Here is a 22,398-nt window from a genome sequence, read left to right as displayed (position 1 = left end):
CTGGAAGAGAACCCAATCCTCTTAACCACTGACCCAGTTCTCCAGCCCCTGACCCTTTTCAACTTCTTTTAACATGTATTTTAATAAAGTGTGAATGCACATGTGTCTATGTACAGGTGAGTGTTCGGCTAACCATAATGGAATGAAGCATGTGAGACACTGCTCTTGAGGCTTTATGGTAACAAGATCATACCCATTGTTTTCTGTGAATATTTAAATAATCTGTTGTGCTTTCCTCATCTTATTTTTTAGCCATAAATAGATTCTATCTTAACTGGTCTCTTTGTTTTTCTGAAACATGTTTCCTTCTTGATTAAATCAGCTTATATAAACCTACATACACTGTCTTTAAGAGGCATTGATGTCTTTAAGGCAGTCACCTACCTCTACACTGTTGCTGCTTTCATACCCCACCAAACACTCTCTGTGTGGTAATTAATTTTAGTTGATACAGCAAGCAGAACCCCCAAGCCAGTTACTTCTTGCTCTGCCAGATTAGATTGAGCTCCTCTGCCTGTATTGCTTTCTTGCAAATGGTGACTCACGTGCAAAGTTGACCTCCTTTGCTGCCGTATCTAGGATTATAGTCTTACCTAACTGCAGGGGATGCATGAGCCTCATAGACTAACGGCACTCCCATTCTCTGCCACTCTTCCCTTATCACTTGTGTGTCACAGGAGAGAAGGTAGAGCCTCATCCATGTCAGTTGGTGGTGGCTTTCTTAGGAATTTTATGTTGTGCGAAGTGACCATGTCCCTTAAACACTTGGTATCTTTTTATTCCTGAGATTACTTATCTTGGGACACTTTTGTTCTCTTCATCCCTCCCTACAGAGAAGAAATATGAAAGGCACATAAGGTATTTTATCCTGATAATGGCTGTAAAAAGTGAAGTAAAAGCCAGTTTGCATGTGTTTAGCTTTGTTTTTCTAGTTAATACCTTCTTATCTTTCCATTAGCCTTTCAACTAAATGTGGTTAAGTTGCACTTAGCTATGTGGTTTGTAAAAGACCGAATGCACTGCTCTGACTCTTTAACTGAACCATCCTGCATAGCTGTACTCAAATCTTACCTTATTTAAAGATGCTTCACTCTTCTCAGTGTGTGAAACTGTATGTGTCTTCACCAAAGTAAGTAAGAGTATTGACTTTTCCTCATTTTCCCCCAGGCTCTTGGCTTCCTCTACGCCTCTGGACTTGGTGTTAATTCAAGTCAGGCAAAGGTAATGTCACTGAACTCTTACTGTCTATTAAATTTGGAATTGAATAAGCACTGTTCTCTGTTCATTTATGTATCTTTTTTTTTTTTTTTAAACAGGCTCTTGTATATTATACTTTTGGAGCTCTTGGAGGCAATCTGATAGCCCATATGGTTTTGGTAAGTGTGAACTTTTAAGACAATTAAAATTAAATGGTAAAACTTATGTTTGCAGTACCTATAAGTTTCCCAGGCTTGCTGACTGAGATTCACTTATGATCAGATACTCAGTTGAACATCCACCCAATTCTTGTTAATCGTTATAACACATTGAATCTACATGTGATTAAAAATATGTAAATTAGAATTGTTTATCAAAATTAATTTTTGGATTGAATTGTCATAGACGTTGCATTTCACTTGACGACCTACTATATAAAGAACTGTCCTATAAAGGACACTATCAATTATCTGTGTATAAGCTGACAGCATTGACCACTTATGCTGTTCAATGATACAGATCATCCCACCAAATTCCTTTTAGGCTAAGCAGCTTAGGTTTCTTACACATTCAGTTTGGGAAAGGTCACATGATAGATGCTATGTTCTAAATGAGTATAAGTTCCTTACTGAAGGGATGTAAAGGCTGGCCTGAGTGGGCATGAGACTGACTGGAGCACACATGGGAAAGGATCTCCAGACTCCTTACTGACAGGACAGACAAGGATTGTCTAGTTTTCCAGCCAGCTGGGTAAACCATAGGCAACATCAAAAATAATTGAGTGACCATGAAGGTCAGATTAGGTATGTAGATAAACAGAGGTAGCCTAAAGAGTAGGGTGCTGGGAGCTGCAGGGCAGATTGGAATCCAGCAAGATAGCTGAGTGGTGCCCAGGTGCTCAGACTCTGTTCTGTCCTGGAGCTCAGCTGCTGAAGAAACTGAAGGCAATGGAAAGCAAAAATGCTGGGCTTTCTAATGTCGCTCTGCTGTCTGATTTCAATGTTGGTTTTGTTTCATCTCTGGTAATATACTTCAGAGAGTAACTGAAAACTATCTTCAGATAATTTCTTTTAATGTATGAGTGTTCTACCTGCATGTACACATGCATGCCAGAGAGGGCATCAGATCCTGGTATAGATGGTTGGGAGCCACCATGTTGTTGCTGGGAATTGAGCTCAGGACCTCTGGAAGAACAGACAGTGCTCTTAACCTCTAAACCGTCTCTCTAGCCCCAGATAAAAATTTTAAGTAGGTTTCTTGTTGTTTTTGTTTTAGTTTTGAGGCAGGAGTCTCACTATGTAGCCCTAGCTGAGTAGGGCTGACTAGTCATAAACTCACAGAGATCTGCCTGGCTCACATGAGACAACTTTGTGTAAAAAATATATATGAAACACTTTAAATTACCAACTTCCTTAAACAGTGACTGTAAAATTAGACCATGTTATACATGTTGCTCTATAGTTATGCCCCAAAACTGTGCAAGCTTATGAAGTTTTGAGTCCATGCAGACTGATTTCAGACAGCTCCTTCCTGTTTCATGTTCTTTATAATCAGTCTCCTCACCCCCATTACTCTATGTTCACTTGGTGCTGGTGTAACTGTGGCTGCTTCCAGTAAGCATCTTCCTTATTTTGCCAGTTTTTATTTGGTATTGGTAAGACCACCTCATTCTTGTTAAGATTATGTCTAAACTAAGGTTGCCATTGATTCTGAGGGAACCTGATAAGGACTACCACATACATGCGTCATTTGTAAAACTCATGGCACTTTCTTGGTTGCTCTAGGAATATTCTTTTCTCATACTTAGCTATAGACTTCTTATTGGAATATTAGGGTGAAAGGACAGCAGAATTATATTGAGTGGTTGGCTTCATTTATTCTAAGAAGCGTAGCACAGAAACTTGTGGTGTTGTTGTTGTCTCACTCCAAGGTGTATTACAGGGTTACCGCTACTGGGCTGGCATCGGAGTCCTCCAGAGTTGTGAGTCAGCACTGACCCATTATCGTCTTGTTGCCAATCATGGTACCTATTTTGTTTTTCTCTTTCACCCTGTAGGGAAAAAAATGGAATTAATTTTAAATATATATGTTTTGGTTGTAGTCATTATGACTTTTAAGTGGACTTACATTTTAACTAATTTTTTTTTAATTAAGAAAGACATTCCTTTCACACTTATTCTTAAACATTTCATAGTGGAACTGAGATTTATTGATGTATTATCACGCTGACACCTATAGACGACTACAGAAATAGTACCATTGGCACCATGTCTGTCAACATCTGATTGTGGACCTGCTCCTCTGACTTTCTATCTCACATTCCTATTTGTCCTTCCCTATTAGTTGCTAGTGATATCTCCCTAACTGGAGGCTCTGTAGTCCAGAGAATACGGCTGCCTGATGAAGTGGAAAACCCAGGAATGAACAGTGGAATGCTGGAAGAAGATTTGATTCAGTATTACCAGTTCCTAGCTGAGAAGGGCGATGTTCAAGCACAGGTGTGTGTCAGCATCAGGAAATTTCTTACTGCATTGTCTACTTAATCTGGGGGGGAAGGGTACTCATCCACATCTGACACTGTCTTTGCTCTGAGTAGTTATCAGCTTTGTTTTAGAATCAGCAGTGGATCCCTTAGAAAAAGAGTATCCTATACTCTCAGCACCTTTTTTTTTCTATTAAAATTACAGCTACTTGGAATATATAGAAATAAGTAATAGGTACTGAGAATAGTTTTAAGGCTCACAGAAGGGAGTCTTAAGTTAAAACTATAATAAATAGTAGATCCAACTGTTACTCATAGAAGTTAGAATACAACTATCTTGTCCATTTTAAAAGTCTTTCTTTCAAATTGGGGTATGTTTTGGTTGAAATGTTTCTTTTACTTCCTGTTTATTTTGCTTTTCTTCATTCCCTTCTGCTTTCTTGACCTTGTTTTTTGGTGCTTACCACTGTTGCCTCACCTGTCGCCATAAACAGAGCAGTCAGGCCTTTTTTGTGTTGCCTCGAGATTGACGCTCAGGTCTGTCCCTCAAGTCTAATGGATAAACATGCTAATATACCCCGGACAACATGGGGCCCTTACCATATGCTTAGCATGGTTGAATCCTACATGGCTTTGACCCTCACAACAGTTTTCTTTTATACAGCACATATTAGTTTAAATTTACTCACAGGCTTGTCTTTCCTTTTGTTTTTACTTCTTCCTTCCTAAGTTTCTCAGATAATTGTCTTTGTTGACTTAAGAGCATCCTTTAGTGTTTCCTTCAGGGCATGCTGACTGAATTCAGTGTTAAGTTGTCTAAAAGACTTGTAGGGAGTTAGGGTGATGATCTGGTAGAGACAGTACTTGCTGTACAGGTGTGAGGACCAGAGTTCATGTACCCTGAACCCACATAAATACTAGGTGAATGTGGCTCCTGCCTGAAGGTCTGGCACTCAGAAGGCAGAGACAAGATCCCCAGAGCAATCTGGCTGGCTAGGGTAGCCTTCCTGGGGATTTCTGGGTTGAGCTGAGAGAGCCTGCCTGTGTGAATAAGATGGAGAGCAGAGAGCCTGACATCAACCTTGGACCTCCACCTGCATACCCAGGCACCTGCACACATGTGTCCTTACACACATGGGAACATATATATACTCACAAACAATGCACACATACACAGAAGAATGCTGTTTATTTTAAAGCATGCCTTTTAGCTCTTGGCAATTTTAAGATAACTGAAACAGAGTAAATACTCAAGATTAAAAACTAGATTTTTTTTTTTTTAATGGTTTTTCAAGACAAGGTTTCTCGTTGTAGCCTTACTATCCTAGACTCACTTTGTAGACCAGGCTAGCCTTGAACTCAGAGCAATCTGCCTGCCTCCCAGTTGCTGGGATTAAAGGCATGTGCCACCACACTTGGCTTTTGATTAATGAGCAGAGCCTTTTTACAGCCCTATTGGTCTGATTCTAATTGCATGCCAGATGTTCACATTCACTTTTGCATTGGTTTTTGTTGTTGTTGCTTTTCAGGTTGGTCTGGGACAACTGCATCTGCATGGAGGCCGGGGAGTAGAACAGAATCACCAGGTAACCACTGTGTTGTAGGACTTTGCTCACATTGTAGCAAAAAATGGTACTGTGTGAATGTTCTTAGCCTGTCAGGCTCATTAAACACCTGTCACAAGTGAGCTCTTAAGACCTACCAGATGGCTGATAAACACATGAATAGGCTTCAGAAGGTCCAGGAAGATTTCATTTGTGTGTGTGTGTGTGTCTGTGTGTGTGTCTGTGTGTCTGTTTCTTTATGCCATGTGTGTGCAGGTGCTGATGCAGAGATGCCAGAAAGAATGTCAGACACCCTGGAGCTGGAAGTATAGGTGGTGGTGAACCACCAGATATGAGTGTTGAGAATTGTACTCAGGTACTGTGGGAGACTGCATCGTGTACCCTTAGCTGCTGAACCATCGCTACAGTCCCAGAATTTACTTCTCTTAAACTTAGGTCTTATTACTACCCAAATACACATCCACTTTTGTTGTTGTTGTTGTTGTTAAGTATGTAATAGAACTAGGTCTTCGACATCTTTGGGGTCTAGAGAGATGGCTCAGCAATTAAGAGTACTTGCTGCTCTTTCAGATAACCTGAGTTCTGTTTCCAGCACCCATTTCCACAGTTTACAACTGCCTATAACTCCAGTTCCAGGGGACCTGACACTTTCAGACCCCTGCAGTTACCTGTACTCAGGTGTACATTCCCACACTCAGGCACACACACACATACTCATAATGTTTTTTAAAATGCTTTTTCTAAAAGCAAAAGGAAGCCATAAAAAAGGACACCTTTTAAAGAATATAGGACTAAGGAAAATGTTCTTTATTAGAAATCAGGAGCATACAGGTATTCCAGTCTGATCTGGAGGTGCACACCAAGTTTTATCTGGTTTGTATCCTAACTGTGACTCATCTCTGTCCTCTCCATTGTTAACACCTGACACATGAATCATCTACCACCTGCAGTGTCTGGGTATCCATCTGTTTCTGTAAACCCAGCACCCAGTCCTGTGGTTCACCTAAAACTCTTCAGTGTTCTGTGGGTCCCAGCAGTTTAAAGATTTGCCCTATTCCACCCCCTCCCTCATCTACCCTGCTCCCATCCCCATTCTCATCCCCTTTCCCTCCCTCCTCTAGTCCTTAGGTAGGGGAGCTCTCCTCCCCTAACCTCTGACATTAGTTTATCTAGTATACCCTGTACTACATATGACCTTTTCCTCTGTGGCCTGACAGGGCCACCCTACATTCTTGGGACAAACAGAATCTGCCTAAAAATGGGCAACTTAGGTGCAGGCAGAGTCAACGACCGCACTCTGCCAAGTCAGGGTAAGCAAGTCCTTAATAGTTCCTGCCCCGCAAACAAGTCTGGCAGAGAGATTAGGCCAAAAAGCTGAAGATGAGCCTCTAACATTATAAAGTGTATTGGTCAGGCAGTAAACTGTCTTAAGTCAATTTGTACATTTTGGAAGCTGCTAACCCACACTGCTGGTTTACTCAGAAATTTAAGTTTTATTCCTTCTCAAGTCTCTGAGGGGCATTGAAGACAAGATAGTATAGTTTTGTTTTTTGTTTTTTGTTTTTTTTTTTTTTTTTTTTTTTGGTTTTTCGAGACAGGGTTTCTCTATGTAGCCTTGGCTGTCCTGGACTCGCTTTGTAGACCAGGCTGGTCTCGAACTCACAGCGATCCGCCCGCCTCTGCCTCCCAAGTGCTGGGATTAAAGGCGTGCACCACCACGCCCGGCTCAAGATAGTATAGTTTTACAACCAAACTTAGTTGAATAGGGGACAAGATCATCTTAGATTAAGTTAAAGAAATTAAGCTATTAGAGTTGAGATAGGATAGATATTGAATTTCATTCAGAAATTTAGACCCAACAAGATAGGAAAAGCACTTACTTCAAACAGGTCGAATGCAGATGGCCAGTTCACTATGAATGTAACATGTATAGAACTCATTGTTCTCATGAGCATCACATGGTTCTCCCTGCTGTGTGTAGTTTGTTTTATACATGTGTAATAAAATAAAAGTATTAATAAAAAATAAATAAATAAAATAAAGAATGAAAGAAAAAGAACTAAATTTGAAAAATAAAAAAAATAAAGATTTGCCCTTTGGCATGACCTCTAAGACCTCATACCAAATTCTGAACCTCCCCAGCCCCTTGCTATCTAAGTCACAGCCATACAGAATCTTCTAAGGTCTTTGTCACATATGACAAAGGATGCCTGCAAATGTGTGTTCTTTCTGGTCCTCGTTCAAAGTAAATTAATTTGTTCTATAACTGAACTTGTTTTCCTGGCTGTAGCCCAAGTTCAAGAGAGCACAGTCATGTCTGCCTTGTTTAGCACTTCGTTCCAAGCCCCCAGCAGAACCAAACACATAGTAAAGTCTCAAGAAGTAATTGTCAAACTCATAAAACTAATTTTTTTTTATCATACTAGTTAACTATACCAAGTAAAGTTATTTCATATACTGAATCCTTTCGACTTTTAGAATTAAATTAACGCAAAAACACAATTACTACTTATGCCAAAAACCTGTGGGTTTTCTTTATTTGGGCAACTTTTGGCAGCTGTCACTTCTTGGTCACCAAAATTTTTGCTGTATGCTGCTACTTAACAAAAATAATAAGAGAACAGGATTCTGAGGAAATTTGCCCAGAGCTCTTGCATAGCAAGAACTGGGATGTTCTTGTGCTGTCTACTGCTTACATGTAAAACAGCAACACAGTAGAAGATTGTTTCACCAGCTCCACAAAAGAAATAAAAGCATTTCCCAGCACATGGTTGCATTAATTCAACAAACATTGCAATTCCTACCATGTGCCAGTCACTGCCAGGCACGGAAGCTTTAGTCATTGCCCTTACTGGAGTTTCAAGTTCAACAGAATATTAGTTACTTTTTAAATAAACACATCAAAAAATAATGAGCATTTAAAGTCATGATTGTAGTTTCAAAGCAGAATCAGGGGTAAGTAAGGGAAAGGAGCAACCAGCTGACAGGAAAGACTTCTTTAGGGAGAGAAGGGTGACATATTGACACTGGAGGTAGAGCCATTCCGGGGCAAAAGGAATAGCCTTGAGGCAGAGGGGAGCATGGCTGGTATGCCCATACTGCTGACATTATAGGACATAGTGTGATTTTTGTCATGTCAGCTTAACCTCCGCGTTCCTAGGGACTCTTAGAGCCTGCACACTCAGACTTGAGAATGTTGACATTGGCTGCATGCACTGTGGGGAATGAGTAGTAGAATCCCAAAATACAATTTGGGAAATGAAAGAGGAGAATATTCTAGAGGTTCATATGAGAGAAAATATAGTGTGGACTGGAACCATGGTACAGGCAGTTAGTAGGTGGATTCGATGTAAACTTTGAGTTCCATAATTAGACTAGATCAGAGCTCGGAAATATAAATGTAGAAGTTGTCGTCATGTAGCTGTATGTGAAGCGTGGAGTAGATAAGGCTACTTGGACAATGTAAGGTGTCATCAGCTGAGCCTTGAAGAACTGTCCTGTAAAGAGGCAGATGACAGAGTAAGAATCAGCAAAGGTGGCTGTAGGTGGTGCAGGTACAGATGGGGTTAAGGAAACCAGGAAAGGATGGCATGTGGAGCCAAGCTAAGGAGTGTTCCCAAGAGAGTGAGGGAGATTACCTCAGATGCTTGCAGAGCGTTGGAGTGAGATGAGAGACTTTACTAGTGAGGAGAAGGTTATCAGTAGCTTAAAGAGCTTTCTTTCTGAAGTAGTTGATGGAAGCCAAACAAGCTGCAGAATAGAGAATCCTGTAGCAGGTTCTCTGGGTGCACTGTGCTATGAATGAAGCAGCTAATCAGTTTCAGTCCCATCGAAGAGAAGCTGAAACTCTGAAGAAAAGATGCATTTGTATTTCTTGGTGTATGTTTTAAATAACTATTAGGAGAATGTACTTGAATGAAAAAGACTAGAAAGGGAAGAGATTACTCAAGAGAAACAAGGCATAACCAGTGGTATAAGATCCTCACAAGAGTGAGCTGTGGTAGCACTGAGTTGAGAGTGTGCTGAGGAATGCCATCCAACACCAGTCCTTAGTTATGTGACTCACATACAGCCAAGAACTTCTCTCACCAATACGGAAGGAAATTTTATTTCAGGATATTCTCCAGCCTTATGAATGCCCCTTAGGTTTTTGTTTCGTGTGGTGGTGGTGGTGGTGGTGGTGGTGGTGGTGGTGGTGGTGGTGGTTTTCCTTCTCACAGGTACCAATAGTAAAATAGACCAAATGAATTTGAGCTGCCTATAAATAAGACATCTTACCTGTGAAGGTTAGGGAACACCAGACGACATTTCTTTGTGGTTATAAAAACTGCTAGATATACACAATTCTGTTTGAAATCCCGATGGATAGTCTTGTTTTTAAAGCCACATTAATATAGGGGGGGGGAAATTACTGGTGTTCCTGAAATAAGTGTTTTGGTTGAAGCCGATTCTGTTAAAAAAAATTATTCTTATAAATTCTTCTCTCACAGAGAGCGTTTGACTACTTCAACTTAGCAGCAAATGCTGGCAATTCCCATGCTATGGCCTTCCTGGGAAAGGTACTGTACACCTTCCAGCTATGTTATGTAACAGCAAAATAAAATTTCCAGCGCTAGTGTATTATGTCCTGATGTAAGGTGAGTGCTGTGTGAAGTGCTTTCTCAGACAGCTTAGACATGGTGTAGCGTTCTCTCCTAAGTGTATCACTGTCTGAGCTCCTAGTACTGTACCTATTAAATGCAGTGATGAGGCTGTAATGTTGCATGATACACAGAGTTTTACTAAGAATCACTGTCGTGTGTTTCCTTTCATGCTGGAATGAGAGAGTTTGACATTTGACATTTGTCTTTCCATTGTCTTAATATGATGGCTGTGAGCACCTCTCAGTGTAATCTTTTTGTAGAGCAAGGAAACATTTATATCTAAAAAGTAATGAATAAATTCTGTGTCAGAGAAGAATTCCATTTTCATTACTTTTAGCATTAATACAATGTAAACTGACAGTTGTTCATGTATAACCAAATCATAAAGTAAGGAAGTTCAGGTGGACTCTAAGGATTATACAGAGAGAAAAATCTCATCCGGGCTTACCAATAATCCCAGCTAGCTAACTAGGAGGTGGAGCATTGCATACAAGCATTGCAGGGTTATAGCATGGACTGTATGGCATTAATGCTGTGATAGTCAGCATATCAGCCTTCCAGCAATGTAACACAGGAATCTTTTTTTCTTCATCTGTTTTTCTTACAAACTTAAAATCCCTTTATTCCCAACAGTTTTACTTTTTTCCTTAAATTACTAATTAATCCTATGTCTAAAAGCAACTTTAGTGTTATTTGCTTAGTATATCATATGGATGAGAAGCAATGCTAGCTATTTGTTTTCCTTTCCTTTACCTGATACTGTAGCTCATTTGTGTTTATACCTTGTTAAATAACTTCTTAGTTACTTGTTGGTTTTTTGTGTATGTACACACAGGTAATATGTGTATGTAGGTGTGCATGCACATGTATGTTCCTATAGAGAGAGACCAGAAAATAGCCTTATTTTTGAGTCTGGATCTCTCATTAGCCTGCAACAAATCCTCTGGGATCAGCCTGTCTCTGCCTCCCAGGCAGGTCCTCCTAGTGCATCCCATCATGCCTAGCTTCTTTTATACTTGGGCTCTGGGGTTCTAGCTTAGGTCTGCATGCTTGCATCAGGCATTTTACTAACTGAGGCATCTCCCCAGCTCACCTTTTAGTTTTCTGTTAACCCCAGATGCAGAGTTTACCCTGTTCTGGGCGCAGCTTGGTAGAAGAAAGGGCAGAGTAGACTTTGTGACTCGAAGTCTGCTTGTACTGATGGGATTGGTCATCTGGTCTCAACCAAGTTATTAACCACCTGACTGCCCTGAGTTCAAGATTTCTTCTTCTAGCCTGGTGAGATGGATCAGCAGACAAAGACAATACCCAGGATCCAGACTGTGGGAGAGGAACACATGTTCTCTGACCTCCACATATGTACCATGTTACATGCATGCCTACCCACAAGCACATGTACACAACAAATGAAATTTTTTTTAATGTTTTAAAGTTTCTTGAAGCAGCCATTAACCTGCTTTATATATTCAAATCTATACCTAAGTCATATATTTAGGAGTACCAAATACTTTAAAATATATAAATATTTACCAATAAAAGTTTGTTTTAAGTTCTACAATTTCCTATAAAGAATTCTAAACTTTGTGGGATAATTCTATGAGAGCTAATAAAAATTAAAATGAGATGAGATAGGAAAAGCTATATCTGGAGAAAGGGTGACAACTCCACATGAAGCTGGGGTCTGTTTTCCAGATGTATTCTGAAGGGAGTGATATCGTGCCTCAGAGTAACGAGACAGCACTTCACTACTTTAAGAAAGCTGCTGACATGGTAAGCCCCCATCTCACTGTGTGGACCTGTGTGCTGTGTTATTCCTGTCTAATGAACGGACCACGTTTAAGGATTAGTCATAACCCGCTCATGCCCCGAGTGAATGAAAGTACCTACATATCCCTGATGAGTTGACCAGAAAAGCTTGCCCAGTAAAAGTAGCTCTTGGCTTAGGATCAAGGTGGGTGAATGTTGGCTTAAAGTGTTTCCTAATCAGGAGATTACTGGTTTTGTTTTTAGCAGTGCAATTGGGAGGTGCATACCTACCTCGGTTATAACCCAATTAGAGTTTAAAAGGTTCCATAATCTAGTTCTGCTGATGAGCATGATACGCAGTTTAGACTTTCTTTGATACTTTGATACAACCCTGTATGCTTCCTGTGTGATCACTGACCTCTTTCCAACTGCTGTGCATCACAGTGTTACTTGACTATTTTCCTGAGGGATGCTGTGGCACATTTTTTTAAAGACGTCATCTGTCCCTCTGAGTTTGAGTGAATTGTAGAATTTTCCATTTTGCATCTCAAAATACTTTGCTGTGTCACTGCATTAGTCTTAAGTATCATTAGCTCCTGGTAGCATTTTGCTGTTAATACATGACTTCTGACTCTTCCCCATGGCATTGTTCTTCTTTGCTGGGGCAGGAAGTTACCAATGCTAGATATGGGGTGCTTTTAATTTTAGTGAAATGTTAGGCACATTTCTTTCGTAAATTGGTGGTAATGATGGTCATAAATCAGCTCACAAGACTTGATCTTAATGTTTTAATATTTGAAAGCAAATTACCGACATCCCTCTGGTGTCTAAAAGTCAAGTTATGTTTAATCTAAATGGAGGGGGAAAGTTTGTCTTTAATTGGAAACAAATTAAAACATACTTCAGTATCCTTCAGATTATTTCTTCTGCAGTCATCTGTCCTCCCCTGTGTTTTAATGAGCTCTCATCACTGTTGTCTGATTCTCTGGTTTACAGGGCAACCCAGTGGGACAGAGCGGGCTTGGAATGGCCTACCTCTACGGAAGAGGAGTTCAAGTTGTAAGTGTGCCCTGTGGCATGCTGAGCTTAGGAAGCAGGCTGCCAGTGTGGGCGGGAGGTACTCCTTGACTAGCTCCCCTTCAGCTTAGTGGAGCCATCCCACTGTGGCAACCGTGAGCCCCTTCCTGACGTCTCTGAGTTGGCTTCTTCCCATGCTGTGCCTCACACCTCATGTGACTGTCCTCTGAAGCCTGTTCCATCTCTTGGGCCATCTGAGAGTAGAGTTGTCTCTCATTCTTCACATCTGCTTTCTACTACACTCTTCCAATTTCTCCAGGACTTTCTTCCTTGCCTGTTTCTCTACTCAAGCCTAAGAAAGCATTCAAGTCTCTTCCATTTAGGAGAAAGAAGCTTTCCCTTCTGCCTTTTGCTCCTTCTCACTTCTGCCTCTCTTCTCCCTATCCTTCGCTGAAAGCCCAGTGCCTCCAAAGAATGACCCATAGGGAGCTGCTTTAGTTCTTAGTTGTCAGATTCTATCTCATAGCCAGGTTACCAGTAACCTCCTAAATGTCAGTGTTGTGACTGCAAGCACTTGCCTGTCCTTGGCTATCGTCTCATGGTAGATGCTGATGTTATTACAAGCAATGTACATTTTTGTGTCTGAAACTAAGAACTGGGCTTGAAAATCTTACCTATAGCTATTTTCTATATAAAAGATACCCTATCATTAGAATGCCAAAATTCAGAGTAATATATTTTAATTTTTTTCCTGTGGTTACATAGACCTTTGGGATATAAAAATACAACATCTTGTAATGTATATGGGAAGGGAACAATTAAGGAGAAATTAATATGACTTATTTAATATTAGAACAATTAAGGTTTAAAGGGATTAGGTGGTTAGTAAAAACAGTTTTTCTGAATTACTACTCTAGTGTTGTATTTGTATTTATGCTTTCTGAGAGAAAACATATAAATTATTTCACAATTTGCTTTTCATCATAATGTGAGACCCTAACTCCTCGTGACCCAAAGCATTAACCCCCATGGCTATAAAGATGGTTTGGGTTAGTTGTTGTTGTTGTTGGTGGTGGTGGTGATTTGTTATTGTTGTTTTTAGAAGTTGGTACTTTTAAAACATCTTTTTAAGAATATATATACTTTGTTCATACAGATAATGACTCTCTGAATTTCCATGTGTATCAGTCTTTTGTGCTTTCTTACCCTTTGACATCTTACTCTACAGAATTATGACCTGGCACTCAAGTATTTCCAGAAAGCTGCTGAACAAGGCTGGGTGGATGGGCAGCTGCAGCTTGGCTCCATGTACTATAGTAGGTATCATCAGAGGTAGTGATGGATGCAACAGTCTAAACTGCTTTCCACTAGATGGCACTGGGATAAAGAAATGGGAGAGTGAATGCTGGTAAATTAATATTCTGCCAATGCAATTACTTATGCATCTTGTTTCTCATTATCATTTATATTAATCTATATTAGTATATTACTCTGCATTGGTACAATTAACATGTTTTACTGGGTAAGAATTCTGACTTCAACTAGCTTTATCCCTCAAAGTTTCTCTGGTCTTAACTAAATCCTATTTAAGATTCTGCTCACCTTTTATTTGTTTTGTTTTTCTTGCAGATGGCATTGGAGTCAAGAGAGATTATAAGCAGGCTTTGAAGTATTTTAATTTAGCTTCTCAAGGAGGCCATATCTTAGCTTTCTATAACCTAGCGCAGATGCATGCCAGTGGCACAGGGGTGATGCGATCCTGTCACACTGCAGTGGAGGTGAGGGCTTTTCTCAGCTTGTCTGTAGGAAATGGGTTTGCCTGCTGGAAAGGCCTACCCTTTTCCTGCCAGTTTCCTTGATCTGATTTCTTCCATGGGAGAAGCTGATTCAGCTTTGATGTACTGAGGGAAGAAACTGGAGAGCTTTGCATACTGTGGTCCTTACCTGTTTGTTCCTGTAAGAAGCAGTGTTTGCAAGGGTCTGTGTAGGCCTCTACAGTGTCTGTGTCTCTTCCAGAGTAGGTGATGCAGAATATCAAAATAAGGAGTACGTTGAAGGTGGTGGGCATGGGGCAAGGCCAGCATCTCCTCGTTGGAACCGCTTAGAAATCTTTTTTTGCTTTATTTAGTGTTTCACTTGTAAAATGGGGTTGTTAATAGGACCCACCTTATGAACAGCTCCTCTGGTAGGAGAATATGCTGATATCTGCAATATACAGAACAGCCCTGGCCATAGTATATAGCATATAGGTTGCTATTATTTTTGCAGTGTGTTTGCTTCTAAACAGTAAGGAAAGCCAGATGCTAGCAAGTCACAGAGCAAACTTAGTAATCACCCATAGCCAAGATGCACACGTTGATTTCTAGTACATACATGTCATGTTCCTCTTTGCCCAGTTGTTTAAGAACGTGTGTGAGCGAGGCCGCTGGTCAGAGAGGCTTATGACTGCCTACAACAGCTATAAAGACGGAGACTACAATGCTGCAGTGATCCAGTACCTCCTGCTGGCTGAACAGGGCTACGAAGTGGCACAGAGCAATGCAGCCTTCATCCTTGACCAGAGTAAGGCCCACTTTAGTCCTAGCGAAGCTACAACCCCATTCAGCAATATATTTTCAAAAGGAAATGAATACAAAACTGCCCTTACCCCACCCAAAGTCCTTAACTAGTCTCAATATCCAGTTGGCTAAAACCTGCTCCAGGAAATAGTGTCATCCTAAATCAACAATTTCTTTTGAAACCAGTGTCTTTTTATAATATATGTTTACTTTCCATATAGCTTACTTAAGTTTTTACTGTGTTCCGCCCCAGCTTACAAATGAAAACACTTGGCTTCTGTTTCATATCTTTCCTGTAGGGGAAGCAACCATCGTAGGTGAGAATGAAACTTACCCCAGAGCTTTGCTACATTGGAATAGGGCCGCCTCACAAGGTGAGTGGCTAATGGTCAGAATCAGAGTCTTACCCAGGATCCTCACTGTGTTCATCTTTATCCCTAGGTCAATAGTTGAGTTGCTAGTCCATGACTGGACATTTCCATCACCATTTGGTTTTAGCTTCAGGCCAGTTGATTGTATAAACTGAAAACTGAAGAATGTAGAATAGAATGCCAGCCTGAAATGGAAAAGAACTGTTAACTTTGCTCACTCTTTTTCTTTAGCATAATTTTCTCACATACTTCTCTCCACATTAGGCCTCCCCTTCTCCAGTTCTGCAGTGCTCAAGCTGAACAGTCATGTTAGATTTAAATGACATGATCACTGAACCATGGACATTTGAAGGGTGGCATTAGTGAAGCAGTACACCCACCTGGCCTGACTTCTGTGACTGTTAGGTGCTTTCTGCAGAAGAGATAATGTCTACTCTGTTTACTGAGTTTAGAACTTGGTTGAGGGATTCATTTAAAGTTTTTCTTCTACAGATGAAAATCCTGTTTTATATAAGCATGTTTAGAAACTGAATTTGATTTCTTTTAAGTATACTTCATTTATCAGAAATTTTGTATTTAATCTTTTTTCAGGTTATACTGTGGCTAGAATTAAACTTGGAGACTATCATTTCTATGGATTTGGCACTGATGTAGATTATGAGACTGCATTTATTCATTACCGCCTGGCTTCTGAGCAGCAGCACAGTGCCCAAGCTATGTTTAACCTTGGGTACATGCATGAAAAGGGCCTCGGCATTAAGCAGGTAAGCATGGTGTGAAAGCTGGCACCCGAGTAGCATCACTAAGAGGAGGAGAGAGTGCCTGCACTAAAATGAAAACAGTGCTGTTGGGATTCTGCCAGACTTTGGACCACAGGATGAGAAGTTGGTCTCTGGTACACCATAGGACTGTCCTTTCATTTCATTTTCAGCACACTTGTGAGTTTGAGCACTGCTATATTCTAGATAGCACTGCCCTGTGGAAAACCTCTTGTTTCAGGAACTGTATCCAACTTCAGTCAATGACTGAGCCATTTTGAAATGGATTAAAATCTTTTCTACTGATGAACTTTTTCCTAATGCCTTTACCCACTTGATTCTGGCATGGGTGGAGGCAAGAGGATCAGGTCAAGGTCTTCCTCAACTACCCAGCTAATTCAAGGCCTGTCTGGGCTGCCTGAGACCCTGTCTCAAAACAACAGCAATAAAAAAATTCAGTCCAACACCAAATAAATTGCTACCAAAGTATGAAGATTGATGATGATTGGAAAATATAATTCAGGATGAGGTTTGATGTTGTACATACACAGCACAAAGCCTCTAGAACCGTATTAAGTTGGATCCATGGTCTTGAAATATTCAGTTGTAAAAAAATGTTTAAATTATGTACTTTTTAATTGGATATTAACCATACTCTTAATATTAATTAAAATTGCTTTTCTTTTTTACAAATGACATCTTTGTGGGCTGGGAATAAGGACTAACTGAAAGTAACTGCTTCTATTTAAACCTTTGTATAGAGGAGGTAATTTGAGTATTCCATCCTCCTTTCCCATGTGTCATAGTATTCTGTCATATAAGTTTGGTATTCTTAAGAACTCCCATCATCCCAGCCTGCCATTCTGAATTCTGAACCAGCCCTCCTGGGGAACAATTAGTTATGACTTGGGGTGGTCTTTCAGAAACATGTACATAGGATTGTGGTACTTTGTATCAGTCAGCACAGGAGCCTCCTCCTAAAACAGCATAGCAAAGTGCCTGCCTAGACACAGTGATCTCTGAGGTTTTTCCCACCCCTGGACAATAAACTGAGAAAGGACTAGGTCTGTCAGGCTGGAACCGTCCTTTGCAGAGACAGGTTACCATGTACACAGGCTTGCTCCAGGAACTTCTGTCTTAGAAAAACACATAGTACAAGTTGAGAAATCCCCAAATAGATTCCTGTTCTTCTCTAGGACATGACCAGCTACAGATTCTTGAATATCCTACCCCAGTGTGAACTAAACTGGAACTGCTTACACTGACTAACGTTTTAAGTGAAATATTAGCTTGAAACTTAGAAGCTTTCCCTGGCAATCTCCAGCGATTATGTTAGGTGTGTGGCTGAGTCCAGTGTGCCTACACATAAAATCTGATGTTACATTGGAGGTAATGAGCTACATTTCCAACTCCTGATTTTACATTTTCAAATTAGATATTAAAGAAATTTTACCCAGGTAAAGCGTGGGGTTTACCTTTAGGTAATGGACTTGAAAGGTAAAACAAATTTTTCTGAAACATAAAATAAACACTTCTTATATATTTTGACAAGAATAGGGTTTTCTTTTGTTTTCTGCACTCTAGGATATTCACCTTGCAAAACGTTTTTATGACATGGCAGCCGAAGCCAGCCCAGATGCACAAGTACCCGTGTTCCTTGCGCTCTGCAAATTAGGTGTCGTCTATTTCTTACAATATATACGGGAAGCAAATGTAAGTGATCTGTGTCTCTTAGTTAAAAACTAAAAATTATGTCATTTTTTTCCTCAGACCTGGAGGTTATAGTTGGGGGAATGGGGTCTCTCTTTGTTCCCCGGTAAAATGCAAATGAATTTATCAGGTGGGGTGAACTGCAGCAGACGAGGCAGTCCACAGAGTTTTCAATTGGTATTTCTCAGTGTTCTTAGCACGAAAGCACTTGTCATTGGTGCAGGTGTTTTCTGGTTCATGGAAAAGAGACTTAGCTCACGGTACTTTGAAACAGTAGTAAACATTAAGTCAGCCAGATAGCTGGCAGCAGCTCAACCACTACAGTAAGGAGGCTGCAGGGGAAGCCTGAGGGCTGAGTCGCTGTACGTCCTTCCAGCTGTGCAACAGAAGTTAGCTGTGCTAGCTGAGCCACTTTTCTGAGGTAGCCTCACTGCTTAAATAGCCTACTTACAAACGCAAGAGAAAGAAGTATTGATGATAAGAAAGTCAGATGGCAGTAAATGCACAAAATCCCGTACAGAACACAATTGTTTCCTATAATTTTGTTTCTGGAAAATTTAACCTCTGTGCTTATAAGATATGTATTACAGGAGCTTTTGGGGCATAATTTTACTAAATCTCATAGACTAAGAATATAATTTGTATGTTCTGACTTATGGGTGAAATAATGTACATTTTAGTTAAAAGATGAACTAAAAGGTGTTTGTTCAGTGAATGGGTACCTGGTCCTATAGTCTTCAGTTGCACGGGAGAAGCACAACTGTCTGTTGGGAGAACAGGCTGTTTACCTGGCCTGCTGTCACTGTGGACAGGTTAGAAGGTGTGCCAGGGTTCAGATGATAATTTGGAGTTTCTTCTGTTATCCCAGTGATCCTTTTTACTATGAGAACTAGCTGGAAATTGCCACATTAGAATTCTGATGGAAAGAGTAGTTAGGCATCTGATATAGTCAGCTCTTAGGACACAGTAGCTCAGTTTCTGAGACACATCATTCTGGGCTTTATTTGAAGAACGGTTTAAAAACCATTACAGTGTTCTTAAAAGTCCCCTGCTTATCTCTAGCTGTTAAGTAATTACTTTCAGAGTTCTTTCACTGACATTGAAGTGATAATGCTTTTTGTGTTGTTCTTATTAAGCTTCGAGATCTGTTCACGCAACTGGATATGGACCAGCTTTTGGGACCTGAGTGGGACCTTTACCTCATGACCATCATTGCTCTGCTCTTGGGTACAGTCATAGCTTACAGGCAGAGACAGCACCAGGACATGCCAGTACCCAGGCCCCCAGGGCCACGGCCAGCCCCTCCCCAGCAGGAAGGACCACCAGAGCAGCAGCCACCACAGTAGCAGCCACACCCACCTGGGTCCATGACCACTAGGGAGCTGCTCACTGAACACTTGCATTTGATATAGGGCTCTGGACGGAGGCCACCTCCTGGAAGAGGCGTGAGGAAGTGTTGAGTCCCAGAAGCTGCTTAGAACCTGCTGCCTTCTTTTTCAGGGACGAGTAGCTCTCGCCAGAGCTACAGTGAATGTTTGTTTCAGTGCCATATGGAATGACAACTCTCAGTGGCTTTCCTTTTTTTCCTTCTTTTTCTCTCTTTCTTCTGGAAACATACACAAGACACTCAAGTCATGTCTACTGTACCCACCCATCTTTCCTGAGAGAGTCCTTGTATCATCCTGTCAATATACATAAGTTCTTACAGCAATGTTTTTTAAGATCCTAAGCATTGACAACCTGGGAAAGCCCAGGTAGTTGCAAGTTTAACTGCAAAAACATGCTTAAGTCTGAGAATAGAACTTGCCTTTAAGTTAAAAAAAAAAACAAGCCAAACAGGACATCGTTAGGCATTTGGGAAATGCACTCACTCAGAAAGTTTACTGGTCTATATACAAGTACATATGTTTGACACTTTCTATTTTAAAAGGGATTATTGAGTGGTTTCCTGTACTGGTGACTGTGACACTTCATAGCAGACTTCTCTTCCTTGAAGACTGAAAGGCTTTGCTAAAGAACTTTTTATGAACCTCCCTTCCTTGTAACGGACTAGAAGGAAAGCTCAGTGAACTGACTCGTGCACTCACATATGAACTTGCCCCAATTACTTACTCAGTGTGATTGGCTTGTTTGAGTGTGCAGAGCCCTGGTCCAGAAGCCAGAGGCTGGACTAATGGAGAGTTAGAATCTTAGCTGACCTCAGATGGGAGCTGACACACCCTCCCACAGGCTGAAGCGCTGGCTCCCAGGTTTCCTTTTACTTCTTATTTCTTACTGCACAGAGAACAGATAACCCTCCAAAAGTCCTTAACTATGAAATACTGTTGTCAAGATATGGCAGGCAGTGATTTCCTTTGTAATACTAAAACTCAGATAACTGAGGATGGGTTAGACCCAATTCCTGACAGAACCAAGGCCTCGGTGTACCATTAGTGTGCTGTGGTAGCTTTATTTCTGACCTGACAGCTTTATGAGCCCGTAGAAAGTCAGCCACTTGCTTAGCTGTCATAATACCACCCTTCTGTTGTAAACATTAGGAATTAAAGCTGTTACCCTTCAGCATTGCTTGCTTAAATAAGATGCAAAAACAACAGAAATTGAGAGCTTCACATCATCAGCCATATGAAAGAATTAAGGCTGAAGCTGAATTTGTGGCTTGTGTAATCGTCAAGTGGTAGTGTTCAGCAGCCAGCAGCCCGTAGGTGAGCTCACACCAGCCTGTTCATAGTCACCTTTGCACTTCGTTCTGTCATCCCTGTCTGCAGTGAAACTTGAGTGTCTCATTGTAGAGTTTGTAAAGCTTTGGGTTTGAATGTTGGGATTGTAAGCAGAACGGAATTTAGTTAATCTATAATGAACATGAAGGCTTTAAGTGTGAAGTTGTGTACTTTTGTGTGTGCTCACAGTAGTATGGAAACCTGGTAAGCAAACGCTCCTCCCATGTATTTGCATCCAGATTTGAAAGGTGGTCACAGAGAGGCCATATGCATAAAAGCTGATCTTTGAGAAGCAGCAAGAATTCCTCTCAAAAATGTAATGTAAGTAAGGCTTATTCGGTGTCCCATGCTTAAAGATTAGATTGTGAGCGGTACAGTAAATTGCTGCCTCTTCTCCCAGCCCCACCCTTAGCCCACTAAGTATCATCCATGGTAGCAGTACTCTTCATTTAGAAGGCACTGTTTTAAATTATTTAGAGGATGTGGGTACAGTGGTATGTACCCCCAGATCACTGGGGTACTGAGGGAGGAAGATCACTTAAGACCAGCCTAGGCAACAAAACAAAACCCAGGCTCTAAAACTAAATAAATAAAACACTGGGAAACTCTTTAAGATTCCTGTGACTTCTGTGGTTTCCCTGTACCACCTACCTAACATCTCCTTGGACAGCAGCATTTTTGTGTCCATCTTTCCTTCCCACAGAGAGTACTTGGAGAAAATGTTTCTTAAAATAGCATACACTACCTAAGGCTGGATGGGACAGTATGGTCTCGTTCTTCATGTAGTGGATTTACCCCTTGCTGTTCTTTTTATTATTCCTACTGTAGATGTCCTTCCCTTGACTTGTTACCACCCTGGGTCATTTGCTCCTAGAAATCTGGAGAACATGTTTAAAATAACTCAGTTCTTACAGCTGCTTTCAAAGATGGTTTCAAAATGCTTTGCTCCTGTTCTCTTACTGTTCGTGGGTCATGGTACCTAAGCAAATAGGAATTGGTGTTTCTCTTCAAAATAGTGCACAATACTTACTAATGGCATCCATTTGAATAAAGTGGCAATAAAGCTAGTTAATGTCAGTGACATTACCCAACTCCAGGATTCAGGAGTTTTAGCATTAGGATTTAGATTTACGGAATAGAGCGTGGATTCCTTTCTCCCTGTAACCCATCCCGACTGCTGCCCATTGTGATCTGTCTTGCAGCCTACAAAGGCCTCTGTCCTCCTGTACACCTGTCCCTTTGGGTAGCCAGCTATTTCAGGGTCTTGAGACTACGAGTTTTACTTCTGTGGTGTTTTACAAAACAGTTTTTCTTTTTGTGTTTGAAATTTTTGTTTCTGATTTCTGTATTTTCTTGGTTACTCGCTGATAGCATAGGAAAACATCAACCAAAGGCTATTTTTTTCCCCAAAATTCATTAACACCTAAACCAGATCAATGTCTAAGTACAAGTCCTAAATCTTAGTGTTCCTGAAGGTTTGTTATTCTTCTGAAAATAAGTTTAATTTCTGAACATTTTACCACTCACCTGTCTTGTTTCTAACATGGAGAAGCACTAGAAACCTCCTCCAGGGATTTGGTGACAAGCCGATAGCTGAGTTTCCTAGACACAGAATTTTGCTTTTGTTAGGCCAG

The 22,398-nt window shown here is 40.7% G+C and overlaps 1 protein-coding gene across 3 annotated transcripts in view; it reads left to right on the top strand.

Moving 5' to 3' along the window:
* The window catches only part of Sel1l (SEL1L adaptor subunit of ERAD E3 ubiquitin ligase), a 35,918-nt gene extending 15,686 nt beyond the window's left edge, over nucleotides 1-20,232 (top strand). For all 3 annotated transcript variants that reach the window (XM_051150171.1, XM_051150164.1, XM_051150156.1), the window contains 15 exons: nucleotides 1,168-1,221; nucleotides 1,317-1,376; nucleotides 3,139-3,220; nucleotides 3,541-3,695; nucleotides 5,209-5,265; nucleotides 9,735-9,803; nucleotides 11,580-11,657; nucleotides 12,630-12,692; nucleotides 13,879-13,966; nucleotides 14,280-14,428; nucleotides 15,047-15,212; nucleotides 15,508-15,582; nucleotides 16,171-16,343; nucleotides 17,922-18,050; nucleotides 19,184-20,232. In XM_051150171.1, the coding sequence (XP_051006128.1) occupies nucleotides 1,168-1,221; nucleotides 1,317-1,376; nucleotides 3,139-3,220; nucleotides 3,541-3,695; nucleotides 5,209-5,265; nucleotides 9,735-9,803; nucleotides 11,580-11,657; nucleotides 12,630-12,692; nucleotides 13,879-13,966; nucleotides 14,280-14,428; nucleotides 15,047-15,212; nucleotides 15,508-15,582; nucleotides 16,171-16,343; nucleotides 17,922-18,050; nucleotides 19,184-19,393 (1,608 nt within the window). In that variant the 3' untranslated portion in view covers nucleotides 19,394-20,232. The remainder of the gene's footprint in view (nucleotides 1-1,167; nucleotides 1,222-1,316; nucleotides 1,377-3,138; nucleotides 3,221-3,540; nucleotides 3,696-5,208; nucleotides 5,266-9,734; nucleotides 9,804-11,579; nucleotides 11,658-12,629; nucleotides 12,693-13,878; nucleotides 13,967-14,279; nucleotides 14,429-15,046; nucleotides 15,213-15,507; nucleotides 15,583-16,170; nucleotides 16,344-17,921; nucleotides 18,051-19,183) is intronic.
* The last annotated feature ends 2,166 nt before the right edge of the window (nucleotides 20,233-22,398 follow it).

The sequence above is a fragment of the Acomys russatus genome, chromosome 1 (assembly GCF_903995435.1).
Source record: "Acomys russatus chromosome 1, mAcoRus1.1, whole genome shotgun sequence".
Lineage (NCBI taxonomy): Eukaryota > Metazoa > Chordata > Mammalia > Rodentia > Muridae > Acomys > Acomys russatus.
The sequence above is the reverse complement of the archived record's forward strand: the minus strand, read 5'-3'. Positions and strand labels throughout refer to the sequence as shown.